Genomic DNA, 26,623 nt, shown 5'->3' with positions numbered 1-26,623 from the left:
CGATTTGTCTTTGTTAAATGAAAAGTCTTATTATTTCAGGGATTCATATCATTTGGTTACTGATCTCATTCCTTTACCATAAAATCACATTAGCTGAAGCAATACCTAAAAGTTGATTTGTTCACAGATCAGTAGTCAAAATAGTTTTAAACACTAACTGATAATAGTGAGATTTGTAGATGTAGAACACATTTGACTTAGGGTGACATATTGTATGAGCTTTGTGGGTATTGGTATTTTGGTTGATTTCCTGCAGTATAAAATAAATCAAGGATTTTGAAAAAGAAACTGTACCACCCAGAGATCAAACATCTGCTGTTTTTATTTTTAAACATTTTGTTATACCTAAATGTAGCAACTTTGAATTTAATTAGGAAGGATTCCTAAAAATAGGAAATTCTGCCTTTTCTAGACTTGTAAAGAACTTGCTTGCTTGCATACATGCATGCATTTGTTTGTTTATTCACTCATTCAACAAACATTTATGTTTATTGCAAAGTCCTTGCCAGGCTCTGGGGATATGATGGTGAACAAGGTATTATATCTGCCCTCATGGAGCAGATATTTTTAGCAGGGGAGGGGGTCATTCAAAAACTACCTTATTATTTCATTTCAACTGTGGTATTATTCAACTTCTAGGTGGTTTGTGGCCAGATGTGTGTAGGACATACAAATACTTGCAACTAACTCTGCCCCAGATCTTCTGAAGCCACAGATCCTTGGTGGACATGAGCTGGAAAGAGATTTTGAAAATAATTTAATTAGTTCAACAAGCATGTGACAGGTGCTGTGTAAGTGCTGGTTTCAGATCAGTAAATAAGAAATGGTCCCTGCTTTGGAGGCAGTCAGGTAGTCAGGCAGTCTAGGTCTAGAGTGAGGGGAGGGGGAATTGGTTACGTGAGTATATCTTAGAATGTTATTGATTCATTAATTCCATAAATATTTATTGGATGTCTGCTGTGATGTTGGGTGCTGTCACAGGAACCGTGCTGGACACAGGGATGGAGTGGAGGGTATGGAAGATATGCCCTCTGCCCTCTGGAAACTCTTAAGGGCCGTGGTGGAGAAATGATAGGGTGCTGTGAGCATACACAGGATGGGGGCCAGGGCTTCCTTCTCCTTTACTGAGCATCTGCAGGGGGCCAGCCACAAGTTGGTGCTCCGTGTACATTAATCTTCCCTCCCATCCTATAAACTACGCAACTGTTTCTGCTGTAAGAAACATGAAATCCCAGGTACAGAGAGCTTAAATAATTTGCTTGAGGCCACACAGGAAGGAAGTGGAGGAATTAGAACTTGATGTAAAATCTCTGCCCCTTCTGAGGGTCTCCAAACTGCTCACCAGGTTTCCCTGGTGATCGTGGGCAACTAGGTTTATGAACCATTCTGATACTGCTGCCTCAATTTACAGATGGGTAGGGAGTGAGAACGAGATCACATGAAGAGGGCCAGTAACCAGATTTCCTAGCCGGCCTTTATTTCATTATTGTATCAGAAGATACTAAGAAACCGAAAGCAGAATTAAAAGCAATGAACAGACCAAAACGAGTAAAACAATGAATTGTTCAAGTAAGAACAAAACAAAAATAACAGCAAAGGCCTGAACCTATAAAGATGTTTGGCTGGCCTTGGCTTTGAAGAAGAGTCCCTGCCAGACCCGGACCTGCCTTCCCTGACAGCCCTGGGCTCCCTGTGCTACCTGATGGCCTGATGGTTACTTGTGAGTGAACTAGTTGGGACTTTTTTTTTTTTTTAACAGAAAAAATATCTTGGCTTATGAATGTTCATTTGGGCACTTAGAGTTTATTGGGGGATACAGATAAGAAACTGTCGTTCAAAAAAAAAAAAAAGAGAGAAAAAGGAAAACGAAACTGTCATTGAGACGAAGTAGGATAAATAAATGCTGTGGTGCGGAGAAGATCAGGGTTCTGTGGGAGCAAAGATAAGGAGTGACTAACCCAACCTGGGATGATGGGCAGGAGTCTGGACAGAGGCTGGCCCGATAGGGCTTTCTGAAAGAGGCCATGTCTGAATTGAGGCAGGTATTGGTAGATTCTGGGCATGATCGACTGGGTATAGCAGGAGGGTTTATTAAGTACGAAGGCCCTGAGATATGAGAGACCGTTAAAGGAGAGGCAAAACTTTCTCCTCTACCCTCTTAGTTTTATTGCCTGGGCCCTGCAAATTAAATGGACAAAAGACAGATGAGGAAGAGAGAAAAAAGTTTACTTTGTGTACACACAAAACGTGCCTTAGGGGGTGGTTAGGATTTGGGACTTCTATATTATCTTAACAAAGGATGATAAAGTGTGGAGAAGAAGCTAGACAAAAGAAGGAGGGGTTTTAGGCTTCAGGATGAGGGTTAAATTGTAGGAAGGTGACTAGGAAATCTATGGTAAATAAGGATTGTTTAGTAAGGTCTCTTGTGCAGATAAGAGTCCTCTCAGGTGATAAGATTCATCTCCGAAGTAATTCTCTTCCTGATATGAGAGAGGCAAACATCTTTACCAAAGGGAATTTCTGCCCTGCTTTTAGACCAAAATGGGGAGGGCGAGAGCTAATTGACTTCAGCTCAAAACAATCTTTATGTCAAAGTGACATATTTTGGGGTGATGTAGTCTCATCCCTTTCACGATGATCTCTTCGGATTTATCGAGAAGCTTGGGAGTCCTGCAATTCTGGTGATGATAGGCTGGTCAGAGGAAGACCGATGCCAAAGGTATCTTGCCGAGGAGCTGTGGCAAGGGCAGTGACAAACCACCGAGGTGTCTTCATTGTGAGGACTGCATGGATCGTGTTTGGAGTGGATGGCCCCGACACAGTATGAGGCAGGGGTGGGGTTGGGAGAGCGGGCCTCAATCCCATGATATGAGACCTCTCTCTCCTGGTTCCAACACTCTGGCCAAAGTTAATAATTTAGGGCTTAATAGGCTTTTATGGCTTAGGCTGAGAATTTGAAGTGTGTGTGTGTGTGTGTGTGTATACATATTCATGCATGTACATATATACACACAGATAGATACACATCAGTTATTGTATAGAAGATATGATTTCCAACCCAGTGATGTATAAACAAACTTACTGGAAATCCCCACTTAACAACGCACTTACAGCTCGTATGGTGTTTAATTCCCGCCCCCCCCCCCTTTTTTTTTTGCATCAGACTTCTCATTTGATTAGCAGAAAGCTTGAGGCCTGTCATGAGGTAGAGCATTTTGAGAACCAAGTGGTTTCTTGAACCTTTTTGCTCCGTCATCCACTAAGATATCTTAGTGGAGAAGAGATGAACTAGACTCTTCTAAAAACGTCCTGTTTCAGGGGCACCTGGGTGGCTCAGTCGGTTAAGTGTCTGCCTCTTGGTTTCGGCTCAGGTCACGATCTCAGTGTTTGTGAGTTGGAGCTCCGCATTGGGCTCCACGTTGACAGTGCGAAGCCTGCCTTGGGATTCTCTGTCTCTCTGTCTCTCTGTCCCTTCCCTGTTTGTGCTCTGTCTCTCTTTCTAAATAAAGAAACTTAAAAAAAAAAAAAAAGTGTCCTGTTTCAGTCCCAGTACCCATGGTAAGTCTGTCTTTGTGTCTCTGATGACAGACAACTGTGCTAATTGCAGTCTCCTTTTATAGACAAGGAAGATGAGGTGCCCCTTGAAGCCCTTGTACCTAAGGGATACCCTTAGCCATAGGTTGATTTGGGGGGTAGGCAGCCCTCTCCTTGTCTGTCTCGTCTCGTCTCGTCTCGTCTCGTCTCGTCTCGTCTCGTCTCGTCTCGTCTCTTCTCTTCTCTTCTCTTCTCTTCTCTTCTCTTCTCTTCTCTTCTCTTCTCTCTCTCTCTCTCTCTCTCTCTCTCTTCCTTAAAATAAAGCCACAGTACATTCCTGGAGACGTGTGTCATCAAAATTGATTGATTAGTTGATTTTGTGTGTGTGTGCCTTATGCCCAGAGGTTTGCCTAACATTTTGCATGTGCTTTCCACTTTTTAACACCACATTTACACTTCTGTCTTTGGTTCAGATTGGGAAGGACAAACTGCATATATGGGCAGATTCTGTGAACATGAGTTTGATCTGACTTTCAGGCATGGTTTACTTTTCTTTTGATGTTTCGTCAGTCCACAGGTGTGGAAAGTGTTTAGTGACCATTCAAGTAGTATGAATGGATCTCTTTGGTGATTGTTTTGTATTTGTGTTGGGTTATAAAATATCTTATTTCAAGTGCTTGTATTTTAGAAGGCTGGGAAGTATGGGAACAAGACTCAAATTTCTCTCATACTTTGGGATTATAGTCAGTTTCTTTTTGAGTACCGGGTGGGGCAGAATTTGAGCATTTCTGTGATCCAGCAAATCGGGCCCTAATATATAGCATTTATGTGTCATCACCCCTCCTTAATATTAAGTTAGATGTTTTTGTTTGTTTGCTTTTAAAGGAATAGCATCCCTGTATACCAAAACCTATTTGTGTACCTGCTTGATATCACAGGCTGGATGTATACAGCACACTATGAAAAGAGCCACACATTGAAAAGTTAAAGAAAATTAAACTTTATTTTTTAAAATGCTTGTTAGAGAGCACGCACGCATGCGAGCAGGGGAGGGGCAGAGAGAGAGGGAGAGAAAGAATCCAAGCAGGCTCTGTGCTGTTAGAGGAGAGCTGACGCAGGGCTCGATCTCACAAATTTTGAGATTGTGACCCGAGCTGAAACCACGAGTCAGACACTTAACCTACCGAGCCGCCACCCAGATACCCCAGAAAATTAACCTTTAATTACTTGACTATCTACATGCTTCCCCTTCTGGTTTGTTTGTCTTACCTAATGTTTACCGAAAACTACTTGTTTGTGAATGAAGGACTCCCAGGATAACATATTCAAGGGTATTTTCCATGACCTACATGTGTGATGTAAAATATAAGGTATTGAGACTATATTTGGCACAAGGGTGTTAATATACAATCAGTACAAATGTCATGTATTCATCAAAACCTCAGTGAATATCTCTTTGCTAAGACACAGAATTTCTGTCCTTAAAAAGCTCATATCTACCTACCACAGCTGACAGTGAAGTAATAATCCTACTGTGATGAGTTTTAAATTCTGAGCCAGGAACCAAGAGGAGAGACACATTATGTAGCCTGGAAAAACAAAAAAAAAGGCTTTTAGGTAGCCTTTTTTTTCCCGTTCCTCATGGATTGTGAGCCAAATGAAAGTAAAACTTTCTTAGTGTTGCTTTTTTGTTTTTTTAAATGTTTATTTATTTGTTTTGAGAGAGAGAGGGAATCCCAAGCAGGCTCTGTGCTGTCAGTGCAGAGCCTGATGCGTGGCTCGATGCCACGACCTGAGCGGAAATCCAGAGTCGGACCTTCAACCGACTGAACCATCCGGGCGCCCCTTTAGCATTGCTTTTTAAAAATTTGTTGTAGGGGCACCTGGGTGGCTCAGTCGGTTGAGCGGCCGACTTCGGCTCAGGTCACGATCTCGCGGTCCGTGAGTTCGAGCCCCGCATCGGGCCCCTGTGCTGACCGCTCAGAGCCCGGAGCCTGTTTCAGATTCTGTGTCTCCCTCTCTCTGACCCTCCCCCATTCATGCTCTGTCTCTGTCTGTCTCAAAAATAAATAAACGTTAAAAAAAAAAAAATTAAAAATTTGTTGTAGTTTGTAATGTTTTAGAAGAAATGATGAACAGCCCTCCCCTGCCCCCTGCAGCGTCACACGGAAGACCTGCGTTTACTCTGCATCTTGAAAATACCTGCATGCCTGCTTTGAGAAAATGAAACTGGCAGACCGTTGCTTAAGTAACACGGCTGCAGGAAACACCCAGCTGCCGAGTAGCAGGAGTGCAGTGGTCTGTCTAATGGGAAGTTCCTGGCCCCAGTCACTTAAGTCACTTAACTCTTTAACCAACATCAGCACCACACTTATGTGGTTTTTCAGCTTAAAAAGTGGTTTCACAAAATGGACTGTGTTTCCTCATAACGCCTGCGTGAGGCAGAAAGGGTACTATCATCCCTCCCCTGGCTTTTTGTCGGTGCGAATGCTCTTTTTGTTCTGTTTTGTTTGTTGCTCCCGGTTTCTTCTTCCCTGTGACAAAATACACCTAACATAGACCTTCCCGTCTCCACCCCTTGTTCAGTGGCGCGAAGTACGTTCACGCGGTCGTGCCGCCATCGCCGCCATCCTTCGCCAGAAGTCTTTCATCCTGTAAAGTGGGAACTCGGTACCCCTTGAACAGCAGCTCCCCACTGCCCTCCCCAGCCCCTGGCAACCACCTTTCTGCTTTCTGTGATTGGTATCCCTTCGCTGTCTTTTGCACATGAGGACACTGGAATCCATAGAGGTGGGGAATGGTCCAGGGTGTCACGGCTTGCAGGTGACTTGCACATCTGGGGCAGAAACCCAGCGTTCAGCCTTGTGCCCCAGCATGCTTCTCTTGAGTCACATGACGGGGCGGTGAGAAAGGGTGACTAATAATAGATTAGGTACTAGCTTTCTGTTAGAAAGAAGAAAACCCTCCAATAAGGGTTTTGGTTTTTTTTTAATTAAAAACCAGCAAAATGACATTGTAGCTGCCTAGATCTCTTGCCAATCTGACATTCCATTGCTGTTTGTTTTAAATAATGCAAAGGAGTACCATTTGCTTTGCTTAAGGAAAGAATCTGCAAAGATACAGGCTCTGGTTTTAGTTTCCAGCTCTGTCCCATTTGCCGAGTCTGTGAGCAGGAAAAACGGCATTTGTTGGGAGCAGTTTGTCCCCCCCCCCCCCCCCCAAGAAACCCTAAGTGCTGCTGTCTTCTTTCTTAGTGAGCAGGGTCTGAGGCATGCTTTATATTTTACATGAAAATGAACTTTTGTTCTTTTCAACTGTTCTCATTTTGCTCTGGAATTCACATCCCCAGTGAGGACAGAAAAAAAACAAAACATTAAGTTGTCAGTGAAAGAGCACATCATCTGTTCACATTTCAAATAGTCTCTTTTGGAGTGACTCTGATTTTTTTTTTTGGGGGGGGGGTAGTGGGAGAGGTAAGTGCCCAGTCCAGTAAGAATTTAAACTCTGCATCAGGCCTGTATCTTCCTCCTCAAAGGTTCCCCTTGCCTCTCCTTCCCAGCAGCACCTGAGTGCAGGAACACGATCTGTGGGGACAGAGCCCTACTCTGGCTATTGCCCTTCGGTTAATAGTCTCATCTAAGTGGATGTTTTTGCATTAACCTCTGGCCTTTTGCTCCCTTTGCCCAAGCACCTGTGATGGCCGGATCTGTTGGTGTACCCGTGACCCCGAGGGCTTGGCATTCCTCACTGGCATTGGCTGGTCCCCAGGTGCCCAAGGTCTATGGCCGCCCTCATTTGACCCTGTCTTTGTCCTTTGCTCCAGAGTCATGCTCTGCTGTCTTTTAAAAACATTATTTTGCAGTACATTCAAACTTCTCAAAAGAGTATGAGAATGACACAGAGAACTTTTATATACCCCTCCCCCATTCTTCACAGTTTGCCACATTTGTTTGATTATTCTTTTTCTGTATGCACATTACTATATGTTGTTCTGAGTCATTTGGGAGTAGGATGCGGTCCCGAGAGGGTGGTCTAGAAGGGGGAATCGGAACCTTCGCCACGTGAGCGAGGGAGGGAATGTTTGTTCTTTCCTTTTCTCTGCTTTCCTCCAGCTCTGCTTGTTCCTGAGTTAAGCTGCTCTGCTTTCAGAACTGGCTTTGAGTCCTTTCTTTCCCTGGCTGTCGGCTCCTGGTTGCATTTCCAGTTGTTGGTCCTTTTAGAACAGTGTGGTTCTCAGGCCAGGTGTGGTTGTTGGGAGCAGATGCGAGTACTGCCGACCTCCACGCGCTTGTCTCTTTATTCAGGTAGGCAGAGTCCCCACTGGCATGGCAGGTTGGCCTGGGGGACACAGCAGACAGCTTGCTGACATGAACACAGGCTTTTTAGTTGGACTGTTGACCCAAATTTAGGCACTCTTAAGCAGGATAAAAACAACGTGACTTAGCAACATGGTAGCAAAACGTTGTAAGTTATTTAAAGTCTATATTTTCAGATATCATCTTTGAGATCATGAACTGTATGACTTTTATGTGTCTAACACCTGATAGAATGCTTGCAGCGTGGTGCTCCCAGATGTTTATGTGTGAAAATTAAATTTTAGTTTACTGAATGGAACCCTTTCATTTAGCTCATTACTTTTTTAGTTTTTATTTTTATTTTTTTTTTAATGTTTATTTATTTGAAGGGGGGAGGCAGAGAGAGAAAGAGAATGAGAATCTCAAGCAGGCTCTGCACTGTCAGCACGGAGCCTGATACGGGGCTCGAACTCACGAACCATGAGATCACGACCTGAGTTGAAATCAAGAGTTGGACTCTTAACCGCCCGAGCCACCCAGGGACCCGGTGGATTACTGTTTCAGATTGTGGTCCATTCCCTGCTTCCTTTTCCAGCTTGCTTGCTTGCTTTATTAATTAATTGATTTTTGCTGAGTTGGTTACCTTGTTTTTTATCTTAATCCCGGTTTCTGATAAAAATGTAAAATTAGGGTGAAAGGAAGTACCTTTCCAGTGAATCTATTTTAACGGAACTACCACTTCCATATTTCATATTAGGCTAAGGGGACACTTGGCATATACCTTGCTGACACCCACACAGGCCCTGTGGACTGCATTTTTCAGAGCCGCCAAAGATGGAAATGGGGCTGATATCGAGAACCCCTGATAGCATCTGCTGATTTCCATCCGTGAGAGCCAGTTCCCTTCAATAAAGGAATAAACCCATTTTCAGCCAATAGGTAGATACATTAAAAATCAGGTGGAAATCATAAATGTATATATAAAATAATAAGTTTGAAAACAATTTGGGAATATTGTATTACAGGTATTTTAAGTTCAGAACTTTAAAATAGCACTGGAGTGTGTTATCAATGTAGGGAATAGAAAAGGTAAAATTAGAAAAACTGCAACATTTAAGTCCTGACTTTTTCAAAGTAGTGAAAATTTGGAAGGGTTCTAAGAGATGTAAAATTACATTAGAAACACATTGGGTAGTGATGCATGCTAACTTCCTCACTTGGAAAGGGCTAAAAATAATACACTCTTCTTATATATTTTTCCGGAGAACTGTTGTAAGCTATGTGTGATATAAAAGGGGTGATCAGAAGGTGTTTCCTTAAATTAATATTTAAATGTCCCCTTCATGAATTTGAACTTAAATTGCCCAAAATACATACTTTTTTCCCAATTACTAAAAATAGCTCATGATCATTTTTGAAAACTTGAAAAAAGTAAGAAAAGCATGAAGAATATAAAAAAATCACCCAAGCCCTACACATAATATGAAAGAACGTGAACAGTTCTGATTGAGGGAGCCTTTGTGCTAAGTCTCAGCGAGGATTATTTAGGGGCAGATTATTTAGCTTATCAATTCATTAATACCTGATTTATTAGAATCATTGTATTCTTTGTTGGTGCTTGCCCTTTGGCCTCTTCCAGCTTTTTAGATCTTCCCTCTACAGGAACAGGGCTCTAGTGCAGAGTGAATGTTGACATCCCTTTGCCTTGATTCTGTAACACTGGCAACGGGTCTGGGATTGAGGTTGCCAGTACGGCATATTTGGAGCACCCGTTGATTTCTGGGCTGTAGTTGCTATACTAGCTGCAGCTGCCGTACCTCCCTTCTTCTTTGATATCCGGCAATGAGAGTGGCTGTTTGAAAGGAATCCTCCACTAGGCAGAATTTGGTCTGGTGAGCAGTTTTCTTTAGTAAGAAACACAAGCTGATCATATGGTCCAAAATAGTAAGCAGTAGATTTCCTGGAAACCTGGTGGTGACGTCCACTGGAGTTTTGTGTTTATGGCTCCAGTGGACATGGTCCAGACTGTAAATTATATAAATGGTGCCTCCAAGAGAGTAACATTTGGCCTGTTTGCTTTCCTTCCTTTTCTCCCCCAAAGAGAGGAAAAAACATGAAGGATATGAAGTGTCTTTTTATTAGTTTTTGAAAATTTTATTTCTTTTTTATCCTTCCTTTGAAAATGGCATATCTTTTATTTCACTGTTCCGGAACATAGCACATTGCGTTGGCTTTACTGGAGAAATTAAATTTGAATCGATTCTGCTAATTATGATTTGAATGAGAGGAAAAAATTATAAAGAAGTAGCTGTAAGCTTTTCATTTGAAAATAGTTTTACCTAGTGATTAAAAATTACAGCAGTATGAAACTCAATAATAAAAAGACAAATAGCCCATTTAAAAAATGGCCAAAGAACCTGAATAGACATTTCTCCAAAGATATACAAATGGCCATTAAGTAGCTAAAAGATGCTCAACGTCCTTAGTCATTAGGTAAATGCAAGTCAAAACCACAATGAGATACTGTCACACCCACTAAGATAGACAATTTTAATAAGTGTTGGACAAGATGTGGAGAAATTGGAACTTCCCTACATTGCTGGTAAGAATGTAAAATCACATAGTCACTTGGAAAAATGGTCTGACAGTTCTTCAGAATGTCAAACATTAACTTACAATATGACTCAGCAGTTGTCTTCATAGGCGTATACTCAAGAGAAATGAAATATATGTCTACATTAGAACTTGTTCATGAATTTTAATAACATTATTCAAAATATCCCCAAAGCAGAAATAACACATATATCCATAAACTAATGAAACAGTAAACAAAATGTGTTATATCCATACAATGCAATGTTATTTGGCAATAAAAAAGAATGATGTACAGATATATCAACATGTATCTTGAAGACATTATGCTGAATGGAAAAGCCAGTCATGAGAGACCACATATTGTATAATTCCATTAATATGAAATGTCCAGACCAAGAAAAATCTGTTCATATTGAAAGCAGATGGGTGACTGCCTAAAACAAGAGATGGAGGGGGAAATGTGGAGTGACAGCTAATGGATGGACAGAGTTTCTTTCGAGTGACAAAATACAGATTGTGGTGATAGTTGCACACCTCTAAGAACATACTAAAAGCCATTGATTGTATACTTTAAATGGGAGAATTGTATGGTCTGTGAATTTATATCTCAGTGAAGCTGTTTAAAAACTTAAAAAAAAATAAAGCAGTAAAATCAGGGCAAGAGAAGGACAAATGTTCCAACATACTCATCCCTGTAATTGAGATATAATGTATTGTTTTTCCTAGGCTCTGTCAACCTAATCACAGTATTTTTCACCAGCTGAAAATACATTTCTTTTAACTTCTGAATATAATACCTTGCATAGGAGTAGAACAGACAAGTCATTCTATTTGGTTAAATTGTTTTTTTAATCTTTCTTATTTTTTAAGTAATGCAACGTGGGGCTTGTCCTCATGACCTTGATATCAAGAGTTGCATGCTCTACTGACTGAGCCAGCCAGGTGCCCCTTGGTTAAATTTTTTTTTTAAATTTTTTTTAACGTTTATTTATTATTGAGAGACAGAGCCAGAGTATGAGCAGGGGAGGGCAGAGAGAGGAGGAGACAGAATCTGAAGCAGGCTCCAGGCTCAGAGCTGTCAGCACAGAGCCCGACGGCGGGGCTCCAACTCTCAAACCGCAAGATCTTCTACCTGAGTAGAAGAAGTCGGACGCTTAACCGCCTGAGCCACCCAGGCACCCCTAAATTTTTAACAATTGTGCTCACTTTGGTGGTACAGATTATAAAACTGAAGTGATCTAAGGATCGTTTTGCATGGAGGATATCTGAACATCAGAGCAGTGTTCCATATAATAGAAACCTTTAGTAAAGGAAATAAGATCAGACCTGAATAAATGTGTATAGATGTGGAAATGTAGTATTGTAGAGATAGTGTTAAAAAAAAAAAAACAACCCAAAATTCAGGGGCGCCTGGGTGACTCAGTTGGTTCAGCGTCCATTTTCTGCTCAGGTCACGATCTCTTAGTTCATGAGTTCCAGCCCCACATCGGGCTCTGTGCTGGCAGCTCAGAGCCTGGAGCCTGTTTGGGATTTTGTGTCTCCCTCTCTCCGCACCTCCCCCACTCATGCTTGCGCGCGCTCTCTCTCAGAAATAAATAAACATTAAAAAAATAAAAACACAAAAACCCCCAAAATTCAACCCAGTAAATTTGAAGATCTAATTGGCTTCATTAAGAGATTGATGAATTGGGCAGCATCCCATCTAGCAAGTAGAGGAGTTGTAAGAAAAGGGAAGGTTTTTATAGGGAGAAGGTGGGGGCCAGAAAGTTATTACCAAAGAAAAGGATTGTTCCAGATGAGATTTCTCTCCCTTAGGAGGAATAGCGACAGGTCTTATCATGCAGATGACCTCATCTTCCTCTGGGGGATGGGGAATGCCCTTCTGGCCACTCAGTGAGGCAGACTCATTGGCCCCAGATGGGGAAATTTCCTGACCAACTGGTTAAGACTGCCTTTCTGGGGGAGGTTGAATCTAGAGTAGGATTAGTTATTAAACCCCAGTTTGGGACTCAGCCTAAGTGACGCCATTTTGGGCCTGTGATTTTCCTTTTAACAATGTCAGAGATTTATTTATCAATGAGGAAATCAGCAAGATGTTAAAACTGGTTCCAAGAGCATTTGGGTAACTGAAGAATGTTGGAATAAGGTTTTTTATTATACGCAAAATTTACTAATCTCCTGCAAGGCAGTAAAACTATAACCTTACCAAATTATCTGCAGAATTACCAGACCAAAAAATCTACAAGTTAATCTCTTCTGTTACATAATGTGAACCTTAATTGGTAGTAAATAACAAATCAAGCAAAGGTATATATGCCTTACAGAATTCCTGGGATGCCTGGGTCTCTCAGGCAGTTATGGCTAAGCCTCTGACTCTTGATTTCTGCTTAGGTCATGATCTCATGGTCTGTGAGAATGAGCCCCGCATGAGGTTCTGTGCTGACAGTGTGGAGCCTGCTTGGGATTCTCTCTCCCTCTCTCTTTACTACCCCCTCCTTTCAAAATAAATAAACATTTAAAAATAAATTAAAAAAAAAAAAAAGAAATATTCCTTGGTGCACCTGTTACTGCTCCAAGAGCGTTGAGAGGATGTGTGCTCTTCCTTTTGTGTTATTTCCAAGCCAAGAGTAGCTGAAGGATGAGTTATTCATTGGTGTTGGGATAATTGCCTATCCATGTGGGAAACAATTGAATTTAGCTCTCACTGTATGCAAAAGATTCCAGATATACTCCTGTCATTTTCTCTCTGTATTGGAAGCATTTATCATAAAAAAAGAAGAAAATAGGTTCTTGATGAAATATGATGTAGTGTAGGTGAGTGAATTAGGTCTACATCAAAAAATAGCATTGAATAAAAAAAATCAGTTTGTAGCGTGATATACTTACAGGGATATTAGTACAAATTTTAAAATACTGTAGAGTTTCTGGGACTTCATGGACATGTATACAAAAACATAAAGGACTAGAAGGATCTAATCTAAACTTTTATACCTCTGAATATGTGAATAAAATCTAACATTATTAATAATTAAGTTCTGCTAAATTCAAGTCTATCGTGTCTGGTGAAGACACTGTAATTGTAACTCTCAAACATGCAGCATTTACCTGGCATAGCAGGCTTGAATTTAGCAGAACTTAATAAATTTTAGTGTTTTATATATATGGTATGTCATATATTGTCAAATCACTGGGGCAAAAGATATGGTCTTTTAAAAATTGTCTTGGGAAAAATGCCAAAGATTAAAAAATACACAGCACTCTCTTGTACTATATATTCAAATTATATAAATAGATCAAAAAATTGAATATTAAAAGGTAATAGCACTGGTAAAATTATGGTATATAATGTTTATGGAGGGAGGTTGTTTCTAAGTATGCCCTCAAAATCAGAAATGTTAAAGGAAAATAATTAGTTTTCATTAAATAAAAATTTCAAAATTTGAAATTGAGGAGAATTTTGTAATTAAAACTGAAGGTAAATGGTACAGTAATTTCAGAGACCATGTTTTGCTGGCCCTTATAAATAAATCTGTAATAGAACAGATGGGCAAGAGTGGTCCAAATGGATAGATGACCTTTTGAATAGATCTTTTTCCTTTGTGCTCCTAAGCAGAGGTAGCTGTCACTGCCCTAGAGTCTGGTTTATGTAAGTGCTCAGTGCTTCCTCTATTCTGGTGAAATAGTCTTGTGATGGAAAATAACCAGCCTAAAGTACATTTCTTCCTAGCTGTGGGGTTTTCTTTTCTCCTACCACCCACATCCAACCACCTTTGTAAGAAGAACCTTGATTTTCCCCTAACCTGATGTATAAAATTTTGGGAACTTGATATATTCAAGACAAGATGAATGTTGAATATAAAATATTACAAGGCATTGGGAGGTCTGAAAGGTGGGCTATAATCAAACTCCACTTAACTGAGGGCATTGCACATCTTAGAATTTAAAAAAAAAATAAAGCTTTCCTAAAAGGGCAGTCAATAGCCCTTTTCTCTCTAGGCTTGGGTACAGTTAAGAACGGAAGCAGGAGGCTGGTGATTCTATTACAATACGGGCGTTGGGGGCGGGGGAGCTTATTCTTACTCCATGAAAATTTCCTTTTCTAGCACGGCCCCGCCTCCATGTGTCTGTGGTGGGAGCCCTGGGTTGATGAAATGGCCTAAGCGTCTGCCAACCAGATCAGTCTCCACCTCCTGAATGTTACTGTAGAACTCTGTGGTGTATATATAATGAGAAATGAAGCTGTTTTTAAAAAGAGGATCCCTAACAAAACACACGCTCTTTAACTCAAGAATTTATCCTCAGGAAACGATCAGGCAAGTCAGTAAAGAGCTTATTACAATATTGTTTGTAATCGCAAAACATCGGGAGCAATTTACATGCCCCCAAAATAAGGGGCAGGTAACAAATTATGTTACAGTAACTATAAGAAAAGATTCAGGATAAATTAAACATACAATGAAGGAAACTAGAATATATCACCCCAAAATATGCCTGTTTGACCTGTAAATCATTTTGAGCTGAAGGCAATCTAGAAGGAGCAAACACTGTAATAGCTCTCCCTTTTCTGCCTAAAGGCTGGAAATAAATTATCCTTTTACTGGAGAAAGACATTTGTATCTGCAAGCCTTTGAAAGTGACCCTTATCTTCCTAGTTACTTCATCGTTTTCTACCCCTACCCCAGGCCCTTTGTCTTGCCAATTTTTCACAGATTTGAAAACTTCCTGCTGGTCTTCATTCTCTTGTGAAGGCCCTCACATACTTATACCAGTTCAACAAAATTTATATGCTTTTCTCCTGATAATCAGTCTTTGTCCGTTTTATCTTCAGACCCAGCCGGGGACTCTAAGAGGGTCAGAGAAAAGTTTTTCCTTCCTTTCAATAATATTCCATTTATTTTTATGGAAAAAAAATTTTTTTTAAACATTTATTCATTTTTTGAGAGACAGAGAGACAGAGCCTGACCGGGGGAGGGGCAGAGAGAGAGAGAGAGAGAGAGAGAGAGAGAGAGAGAACACAGAATCTGAAGGAGGCTCCAGGCTCTGAACTGACAGCACAGAGCCCGACATGGGGCTTGGACTCAGGGACCATGAGATCATGACCGTGAGATCATGAGCCAAAGTTGGACACTTAACCAACTGAGCCACCCAGGTGCCCCTCAATAATATTCCATTTTAATAAAATATAAAAATATCTGTATAGATTTACTTGGGAAAAGTTCTGGAAGGATATTTATATACAAGATACAATGTTGTCTTGTTGTCTTTGGGTGGAGAGCTTTGGGGGAGCCGATTTTGGTTGATTTTTTTGTGTGTGTGTACTAGGAAAAAAAAGGTTATTTTATTGGTGCTGTGTTTCAGGAATGTTCACCATGTAACAGTAGATAGATTTTTGTTACTTGATTTTCCGAATTGATTAGAAATGGAGGTGAGATGTACTAAATAATTGGAGGGCTTATGTTGTATACTTGAATTTATGTGGTCTTTTCCTGTAAGACAAAGAAATAAAAACCTCATTCTGCTTTTTTTATTAATAGGTTTTCTCGCACAGATATGGCAGCAAGCAGCCAACCCTTTGCATCACTTGACACAAAACAGTCCACTGGACGGCACGGATCATCTAACGTGAACAGGTCAGGAAGAGGTGCAGGTGTTTTAGGGATGTTGGGAGAGCGGTCCAAGCCGTTGGTGAATTGTAATGTTGATGTTAGAACAGGGCTTTGTGTTTTGCTGACTGATGTCCATTTGACAAATTAGGAGGGGCAGACGGAGCTGCCAAGGGACTCTGAAGAGGTGGCCCTGTCAAAGCAAAAGGAGCACAACTAAATGACAACATTTGGGGCATAGCTCTCTTTTGAGTCTCTTTTATTTAAACAAGTTTTAGATCATTAATTTCACATATAAAATAATATAACCACATTGCCAGGCATTGAAGAAAATGGAAGAAAGGAGAAACAGCCACCGTAAATATGACCTCTTAAACACAGACTGTTATTTTGGTGTATTTCATTCTAGTCTTTTTCCTCAGCATGTATCTTTTTTTTTTTTTCTTTTCTTTTCTTTTCTTTTCTTTTCTTTTCTTTTCTTTTCTTCTCTTTTCTCTTTTCTCTTTTCTCTTTTCCTTCCCTTCCCTCCCCCTCCCCCTCCCCCTCCCCCTCCCCCTCCCCCTCCCCTTCCTTTTCCTTTTCCTCCCTTCCTCTTCCCCTCCCCCTCCCCTTCCTTTTCCTTTCCCTCCCTTCCTCTTCCCCTCCCCCTCCCCCTTCCCCCCTCTCCTCTCTTTTCTTTTCTGTGTAATGTTTACTTATTTTGAGAGAGAGAGTAAGAGAGCTTGAGTGCACACAAGTAGGGGAGGGGCAGAGGGAGAGGGAGAGAGAGAGAATCCCAAGCATGTTCCTTGCTGTCAGCACAGAGCCCAACGCGGGGGTTGAACTCACCAACTGTGAGATCATGACCTGAGCTGAAATCAGGAGTTGGAAGCTTAGCCTACTGAGCCACCCAGGCACCCCCTGGGCATATACTTTTTGATATGGATGCAACCATAGGGTTTTCATTGAATATTGTAGTATGATTATTTTTCTACTTAATATTCTTATAACCTTGGCTTAAGGAGCATTTTAAGAAATGTTGAATATAGAAAATTCAGGAAATATAGAAAAGCACAAAGGAGAAAATAAAATGTGTATTACCATCACTGTAACTTTTTTGTGTTTTGGTACTATTTCTTTTTTTCTTCATGTATAGAGATACTGATTTTTTATTAATTGGGATCATATTAAATATCCTATTTAGTAACCTCGTTTTTATTTTATTATTATTTTTTGCCCTGCCCCTCCACCTTTTTTTTGTAGTCTGCCTTTTTTTTTTTTTAATTTTATTTTTCCCTAATCTCTATACCCAATGTGGGGTTTGAACTCATAACCCTGAGATCTAGCGTCACACGCTTCACTGACTGAACCAACCTGGTGACCTGCTTTTTGAAAGTTAATATATCATGACATTTTTCCTGTCCATTAATATTTTTTGTAATAATTTCACATTGAATTGCTAAGTAATGTTTTCTTTTCCTGCCTATTCTCCAATTAATGTAACTAATTGTTTCTTTTTCAAAATGTATGTTGTTCCTTTATCATTTATGATCATTTATTGAGGCAACCCTGTTAAAGCTATGCTTTAGTACCACGAGAAAGTGCTTTTTATCTGTCCTTACAGGTTTATTGAACTTTAAGTTGTACAGTAGATCTTTAGCATTTCAGAGTCTGCCTTTGAAATCTCAGCTATTTGTGAGTGTGTTCGTAACACTCCTGAAGTTGGCAGCCTGTCGCAAGACTCGGCTCTCACCGTACAGAGACGGGGTGCAATAATTTGAAGATTGATGAATGGAAATGAGGTTGAAAATAACTTCCGAGGATCTTTAGGCATTTATTTTTCACATTACTCTTTCATTCCATATGTCCCTACTTATGGAAATCTGAGCTTTCTTTAGAAGTAGGAGTTTTCTCCCTCAGAGTTAACCTCTAAGTCATCTGATAGTTTCCTAGGTAACTACTGCATCAACATTTATAGGTCTTCCTTGACTTATGATGGGCTTATGTTCCAATAAACCCACTGTAAATCAAAAATCCATTTATTTTATTTTATTTTTTTTTTTTAAATTTTTTTTTTTCAACGTGTTTTATTTATTTTTGGGACAGAGAGAGACAGAGCATGAATGGGGGAGGGGCAGAGAGAGAGGGAGACACAGAATCAGAAACAGGCTCCAGGCTCTGAGCCATCAGCCCAGAGCCTGACGCGGGGCTCGAACTCACGGACCGCAAGATCGTGACCTGGCTGAAGTCGGACGCTTAACCGACTGCGCCACCCAGGCGCCCCTCAAAAATCCATTTAATACGCCTATCCTGTCGAACATCATAGCTTAGTCTCGCCTACCTTAAATGTGCTCAGAACACCTACATTAGCCAGCCTGCTGCTAGAAACGTAACTGAGGTGGGATTTTGTTTTCATGTTTGAAGGCATGAATTTGGAGAGGTTGGTGGCATGGAAATTCGACTTTAAGTACTTTTAAATAAATCATCATACTGCTCATTTACTTGCCGAAATATTTTCCTGTTAAAAGTTGTTACACAAAACATTTTGGAGAGGGCTCTGATTTTAAAGAGCAAAACTTCTGTCAGTCATAAATAACTAACAGGTAATTTTTAATAAAGGGTAAAATCATAATGATTATACAAACATAAAAACGAACGCATGTTAAAGATTTTGCTTAACTCATTAATCAGTGAGGGAGCTAGGCAGATGTTATAATAGATTCAAAGGAGAAATCAAAACAGCACAAATTTATATGGACTTAAGGAACGTTGAAATTAATGTCCGAAGTCAGCAAAACTAACTCCTTACAGGAAGGAGAAAAGGTCATTGAACCTGCCTACTGAGTTTACATGTCTGTAGACAACAGTTACTTTGCATTGCTATCAGTTAGTTATGATTTACAGAGTTGCGATGCAACACTAAAAAAACACTGATTAAAAAATGGTTGGAGGACCCGAATAGATATTTTTGCAAAAAGATATACAGATGACCAAGACACATGAAAAGATGCTAAACATCACTAATCATCAGGGAAATGCAAATCAAAACCACAGTGAGGTATCAGTTATACTTGTCAGAATGCCTAAAAAAAGGTGGGGGTGGCGGGGGGCGGGGGGGGAGGGAGAAGAAATAGTAAGTGTTGGCCAGGATGTGGAGAAACGGGAACCCTTGTGCATTGTTGCTGGGAATGTAAAACGGTATAGCCACTGTGGAAAACAGTATGGAAGTTCCTCAAAAAAGTGAAAGTAGAAATACCATATGATTCACTACTGGGTATTTTCCTAAAGAAAACGAAAACACTAATTCAAAAAGGTATATGCACCCCTATGTTTATTGCAGCATTATTTACAACAGCCAACATATGGAAGCAGCCTAAGTGTCCACAGATTAATGGATAAAGAAGATGGTGTATATATGTACTATGGAATATTACTCAGCCATAAAAAGGTTGAGATCTTGCCATTTCCAACAACACAGATAGACCTGGAGGGTATAATGTTAAGTGCAATAAATCAGATTGAGAAAGACAAATATCATGAGTTCACTTACATGTGGAGTCTAAAAAACAAGTGAATAAACAAAAAAAATGCAGATTCAGACTCATAAATAAAGAAAACAAATTAATGGTTGGCTAGAGGGAAGGGGCATGGGTGAATGGGCAAAATGGGTGAAAGAGAGTGGGAGGTACAGGCTTCCACTTAGAGAACAAATAAGTCATGGGCATAAAAGGCACAGCATAGGGAATATAGTTTATGATATTATAATAGCATTGTATGGTGACAGCTGGTAGCTACACTTGTGAGCAGTTAGCATAACTATAGAGAAGTTGAATCACAGTGTTGTATACCTGAAACTAATGTAACATTGTGTGTTGACTATACTCAAATTAAAAAAGAAAACACAAAGGGCCTGGGTGGTTCAGTCGGTTAAGCATCCGACTTAGTCTTAGGTCATGATCTCGTGGTTTGTGGGTTTGAGCCCCACATCCGGCTCTTTGGTGACAGCTTGGAGCTTGGAGCCTGCTTCGGATTGTGTTTCCCTCTCTCTCTGCCCCTCCCCTGCTTGCGTGCATGCACTCGTCCTCTCTCTCTCTCTCTCTCTCTCTCTCTCTCTCTCTCTCTCTCTCTCTCTCTCTCTCTCAGAAATAAAATAAACATTGAAAAAAAAAAAACTAAAAAAGAAAATACAATGTGCAGAGTTGCAAGACAGTTCCTATAGAATCAAAAGCAATCTGAAGGAGTCTCTTCTACGGTCTAGATGATAATCAGTTTTCCACTGAAGCACATTTTTCCCCCTGCATAATCAAACTAAAACATAATAACTTTCCCTGTCCTATGAATCAAGGTAGTTCCCACCCTTGTGGTCTTTGTGAGGGCTATCAGCCTTATTTGTTGATTTATTCCATCCTCATGACATTTTCACGAAGGTGGTGGTATTCCCATTTTACAGATAAGGAAGGCTTTAGAAGGTTTCAGAAGGGTTAGAATCCCAGTCTTTCTTTCTCCAAAGGGTACACACACACACACACACACACACACACACACACACACACACCCACCCGCAACAACTTCTAATAGTAAAAGCTATTGAAATGCTATGTATTTTTTTCTTGATCCTTAGGTCAACATCAGTGAAGGTGGATCTCAAGTGTGGCCTAGAAGAATGTTCAGTGGCATTGAACTTATTTCTGAGTAACAAATTCACGGATGCCTTAGAGTTGCTTCGACCATGGTAATTAACTTAATTTCTTTTAGATAAAATACATTTTTACAGACGTTTCTGATGAGTCTTTGATATGTTGCTTGTCAGTCAGCATATCTGCATTGCCACCTGAATATTTCTAAGCAAATTTGGTTGAGACGCCTTACTTTTGGTCAGTTTTAATATCCAGTTAAAAAAAAAAAAATCTTGTTTTTTTCCAAATTTAATCAGTAGAAAGTTTCTGATTCTCATATTTTAATTTCTATATGTGTTCAAATATTGTCGTCTCATATAGTTTTGTGGAGTTTCATTTTGCTCTTTCCAGTGAGATACTTTAATGGATATGCCTCTAAAGCTTAAATACCTTTGACAGAAGTTCCCTTTGAAATGGGGATGGGAAGAATTAGAATATACTAATCTCAAATGTTAAAAAGAACTTTTCTTTAAAAGAAATTTAAGATAATAAAAAATGTTATTGGGACTCCCTATTTATGTGATAAATAAGTTAAGCAGTTTAATTTCAGTTGATAATACCTGTTAATTGTTCAAATGTGGCAGCAAAACCTGTGCTTAGCCCGTTTACTAGGTGTCACCTTGAGCACTGTCCCCAACTCCACAGTGTGACTGTAGCTGGACAGGAGTAATCATACCTTGTGCCTTCAAACGCAACACTTAACTTGGATGAAACTTAGACCTTCTAATAACAGTTTTCTAGAAGGTTGCTCGGGTACAACAGCGGAAATCTTTCTTTGGTCGGTAGAGTAATGTGATTCTGATCATGGACCTTCAGTCCTCCTACACTCATTGTGGTGAGTGTTGCATAATGTATAGAATTGCCGAATCGCTATATTGCACACCTAAAACTAAAATGACATTGTGTGTCACTACCTACTTCAATAAAGAAAATGAAATTACCTCCCTAGAAGCTGGTGTGGTAGTTCTATTAAGATGTAGAAGAGCTGTGATCACATAGTATTTCAGGGGTTAGGACCAGAGGATAAAAGAGATGCTACAGCCCGAGAAAATGGCCCAGTGTTGTCTCCAACACTGTCCACCCTGCCTGTCTCCTGCCTCGTTTCCCTCTGTCCTTCCCAGACCCTCAGACTTCTTTCTCTGTCCATCTTCTGTCTCTGCTTCCTGGTCTTCCTCCTCTTTGCCTGCCTACCTTTTTCTGTTTGTCTCTCCTCTCTCAGCCTGCCTGCCTGCCTGTCTCCTTCACTTTTTATTCACACAAGACCCCACTCTCCTCTGCCTCAGACACCCCAGCTGGTGGTAACATGGAATGACAAGAAGTGATTGAGTATTTTATTTAGTCAAGATTCTCTCATCTTGATGCATGTTTCACTGTTAAACATAGGTTTTCCCACTTGCATACTTTTTTTTTTCCCTCTTGGAGCTTTTGGTTTAAAATGCGAGGTTTGGGACGCCTGGATGGCTCAGTCGGTTAAGCATCCGACTTCGGCTCAGGTCATGATCTCGTGGTCCACGAGTTCGAGCCCCGCGTCAGGCTGTGTGCTGACAGCTCAGAGCCTGGAGCCTGTTTCAGATTCTGTGTCTCTCTCTCTCTGACCCTCCCCTGTTCATGCTGTCTCTCCCTGTCTCAAAAATAAAATAAACATTAAAAAAAAATTAAAAAAAAATAAATAAAATGCGAGGTTTAAGACCACAATAAATGATTAACTTTGGGCTGCTGTTACCCTTTGTGGTCTTTTGAACAGCCAGTGACCTTGCTATTCAGGACAAACTGCAAATTACCAAAGGATGTTTAGAGTATTTCCATGAGGGAAAAGAAGAATGTGGCTTGTGTTTATTTTGCATAGTAGCGGGCTGTGGTGGATTATATTTGAATTAAAAACAAAACTGCGCATTAATATTTCAAGTCTTGTAAATAACTAATTGAGTCTTGTAAATAACACGATGAGAAGTTTTGAGAAAAGAGATGGTAAGGTTTTCACAGTCTGAGAGTCTGGGATGTGTCATACCTTAAGACTAATTAATGCCCGTAAGAGTCTAAGCAGTTCTTCCTGATAATTTAGTAATTTGAATTATTAAGAACTTTATTCAGGAACTGTGGATAATGGGATTAGATTACATACGAAGTCTAGAATGTACTTTTGTCTGGGCCCTTTGTGGCCAACCTAATTTATTGCAAAAGTCTTGCTTCCCTTTGGCCTCCAGCTGGGAGTGGAGATGAACCGGTTTTAAAAATGGGTCTTTATCTTTCAAAAAATGTATCAGAATCTCTCTGTCCCAAAATACATTTCCAGTGGCTTGTATTTTAGTACTTCTGTCAGCACTAAAGATAGGAAGTAGATTCCCGGTGTTTGGGAAAAATTGATTTGCTTTGAAATGTTTTCTACTAAAAGAGTCCGCAGGCTGCCCCCTTGTGCTGAAATGGGGAAAAACAATTGTCAGCTTCTGCTTCAACCTGGAACATTCAGTGTTGCCTGCATGGGCGTAATTTGCAAAGTCCTTGATACTTGAGTTTTTTTTTTTTTTTTTTGGGACGTGTCTTTCACAGTCTATATTATTTCAGTGAAATTTATCGCTATACAAGTCATGATATGTTTTTACTAGGATTTCTTCTGGTCAGTATCAGACAAGACCTGAATGCTCTTAAACTGCATTGAAACATATTAATTCCTTTTTTTTTTTTTTTGCCCCCCAGGGCTAAGGAGAGTATGTACCATGCCTTGGGCTACAGTACTATTGTGGTGTTGCAGGCCGTCCTGACCTTCGAGCAACAGGACATCCAAAATGGCATTTCTGCCATGAAGGATGCATTACAGACCTGCCAAAAGTATGAACCGAGTAATTAAATACTTGAGATGCAACTACAAACCTTTATGTCTGTGTGACAGAGTGAGTGTCACACTCTGATGGAAAGCTCTGTTTGGAGGTGGCCACAATTGTAGTAAGGGACTTGTACTTCCAAGCCTCCTGGCCTCACGTAGTTGTATCTAATAGAGTTGAAAGTTCCTGTTGGGAATTATAGAAGATTCTTGTTTGGCCAAGCAGTTGGCATCTGTGCCTCCACGGGTCCCCCCCTCCCCCCCCCCGCCTTTTTTTTTTTTTTTTCCATTGGTAACTTCAGTCACAGCAAGCATCTCCCAAGGGTCTCCGTGGCGCAGATGAATTCAGCTCCTGCCTGCCAAGCCAGGCCAAGCAAGGAACTCTCTTTTTTTCTACGGGCGGATGCTGCCTGTTCGGAAGGGAGAGTTTTATTTGTGTAAAAGGACATACCTGGACACTTCTGGTTGGTGAAAATGAGATGGACTTTCAGTTTTATTTTAATCTTTGCTCTGTGTGTATAGCAAGACCCCAGCAACAGCTGTTAACCAGCACTGGTGACACTTAATGTGAAACTATATCCTCATGTAATTATGTTGCAACCCTGCAAATGAAGAGTTTCCCAATATCACACTCTAAGTCGATTCTTAACCTGTGGGTGCCTCTTACCAGAGAAATACTGATTTCAGCATCGTGCAGGTGCTTGGCAGGGCTAGTGTTCATTGTGTTGTGCGAGTTTGTCCACTCACGTGTCCAGTAAGTGTGGATGGAGTGCCCACAGGAGATCAGCTCAGGGCTGGGTGCCGGGTACACAGTGTTGAAAAGGGTGCTCTCTGCCCTTTAGGGTTTAGAGTTTGAGGTTTGCAGTTCCTCCTTGGTAACTCTTTGGTATGACTGAGACTGAAATGAATGTCCGATGAAAGTGAACTCGGCCTGATTTATTATTATTTTTTCTATTTCCCACCGCCCTTCTACTTTTTCTCCACAGATACAGGAAAAAATGCACAGTTGTGGAATCGTTCTCAAGTCTTCTTTCTAGGGGCTCATTGGAACAGCTGACTGAAGGTGAGACTCATTTAAAAGATTAATGTTTCCCTGTCTTGGGAAGGTTAAAACGTGATCATACTCCTAAAATTCAATACTTAAGCATATAATGTAAAGTAAATGGAGTATCTTTTTCTCTTTCCCACCATAACTCACCCTGCAGGAGTGACCACTGTTAATAGTTGGGTTAATGGCTCAAGATTACCCACCTAGCGGAGCGAGGTTCCACCTGCCTTTTTGTAAGCCACAGCTCTTTCCGTTGTACCTCACACATTTTCTTGTAGGCTTGTAGTAAAGGGAACAGAGTGTTCATGTATGGCTGAGAGAGACATCTTGAAAATAGATGGTGCTGCGTTCTTACCTTTTTATAATGTCTTTGACATGACACTTCAGAAAATCTGGAATAAGGTAGGTTACTTCTTCCTGATTATTAAAAAAATAAAACAAATGAGAAGATGCTACTATACACCTATTAGAATGTCCATAATCTGAAACATCAAAAAAACACCATGGTTGATGAGAATGCAAAATTGTATAGCTACTTTAGGGGAGACAGTTTGGCAATTTCTTACAAAACTGTACATGCTTTGTTTGGCCTTACAAACCAGTAATCAGTCTCCTCAATATTTACACAACGGAGCTGAAGACTTAGGACCAGCACAAAAATCTGCACGTAGATGTTTACAGCATCTTTATTTGTAATTGCCAAGACTTGTAAGCAACCAAGATGTCTTTCAGTAGGTGAATGGCTAAATAAACTGTGGTGCATGTAGACAAATGGACGATTAATTAGTGCTAAAAAGAAATGAACTATCAAGGCACAGAAAGACATAGAGCAACTTTAAATACATATTACTAAGTGAAAGACGCCAATCTGAAAGGGCTACGTGCTGGATGATTGCAAGCATATAACATTCTAGAAAAGGCAAAACTGTAGAGACAGTGAAAAGATCAGTGATTGCCTGGGGATGGGGTGTAGGGATGAATAGGTAGATGGAGCACAGAGGATTTTTAGGGCAGTGAAAAAACTTTGTATGATATCATGATGATGCGTACATGCCTTTATACATTTGTCCAAACCCATAGAATGTACAACACCAAGAATGAGCTCTAATGTAAACTGTGGACTTTGGGTAATTATGATGTGTGAATGGAGGTTCATCAATTGTACCACTCTGGTGGGGGATGTTGATAACGGGGGAGGTAATGCATGCATGGGGCAAGGGATACATGGGAAATTTCTGTACCTTCCCTTCAGTTTTTCTGTGAATCAAACACTGCTTTAAAGAATAAAGTCTTAATTAGAAAATAATAAAAATAAATGAGCTTGTGACTATAGCATATTCTGAAAAACAGGTTAATTTAGACTTGTACATCCAAAGCCATGTTTAATTAACATTTTAATGCAGGCTGAAGATATTTCCTTCAGTAGACTAAGGAATTTATGATTCAGAGATGTTCTGGTAAGGTACCTATTCATAAATGCCAAATGGCTAATTTTGAGAACTGAGGAATATAAATCAAACAGAGTGAAGGAACAAGACTTTTATAAATTAAGTTGCATTTTATTCCTAATGAGTTTGGCTGTCACTGCAACCCAAACAGACTTTGTGTTCAAGGAGGCATGTCAAAACATTGTAGCTTTAGTATGTGATTTGTTTTTCCTCTTGGTAATTTTCATTTACATCCTTCAGTGGCTGGTTGTCTGCAGGAGTCAGTATATTTAATTAAACTTTTCGTGGGTTTAACATGGAACACACCCATTCTTCTCTCGTGCCTGGCGTATTGCCCTGAATGTTTTTCAGATTTCCTTTGAAAATAGATATGTACATGCAGTACTTAGGATGGGAAAGGGATTTAACATGAAGGATACTTACGTATAGTCTACAGAGTTCAAATTTTCTTGACCTTTCAGCTCTGTCTTCTCATTATGTCCTTGAGCTGCTCTTAGATTTGTCCATTTTTAACTTCACCCTGATACGTCTAATCCTTTGGATGCTCATACCTCTGCACGGACTCAGCGTTGCCTACTGAATCAAGCCCAGCCTCTGATGCTTAAGGTTGTCCATAATTCAGCCCCG

The 26,623-nt window shown here is 40.3% G+C and overlaps 1 protein-coding gene across 1 annotated transcript in view; it reads left to right on the top strand.

The window, feature by feature from the left end:
* Nucleotides 1–26,623, top strand: part of TTC39B (tetratricopeptide repeat domain 39B) — a 123,143-nt gene that overhangs the window by 50,554 nt on the left and 45,966 nt on the right. Inside the window, 4 exon segments of the mRNA XM_042964232.1 lie at nt 15,959–16,054; nt 20,628–20,738; nt 23,377–23,508; nt 24,487–24,563. Coding sequence (XP_042820166.1) covers nt 15,959–16,054; nt 20,628–20,738; nt 23,377–23,508; nt 24,487–24,563 — 416 coding nt within the window.

Source organism: Panthera tigris, chromosome D4, assembly GCF_018350195.1.
Source record: "Panthera tigris isolate Pti1 chromosome D4, P.tigris_Pti1_mat1.1, whole genome shotgun sequence".
Classification (NCBI taxonomy): domain Eukaryota; kingdom Metazoa; phylum Chordata; class Mammalia; order Carnivora; family Felidae; genus Panthera; species Panthera tigris.
The sequence above is the reverse complement of the archived record's forward strand: the minus strand, read 5'-3'. Positions and strand labels throughout refer to the sequence as shown.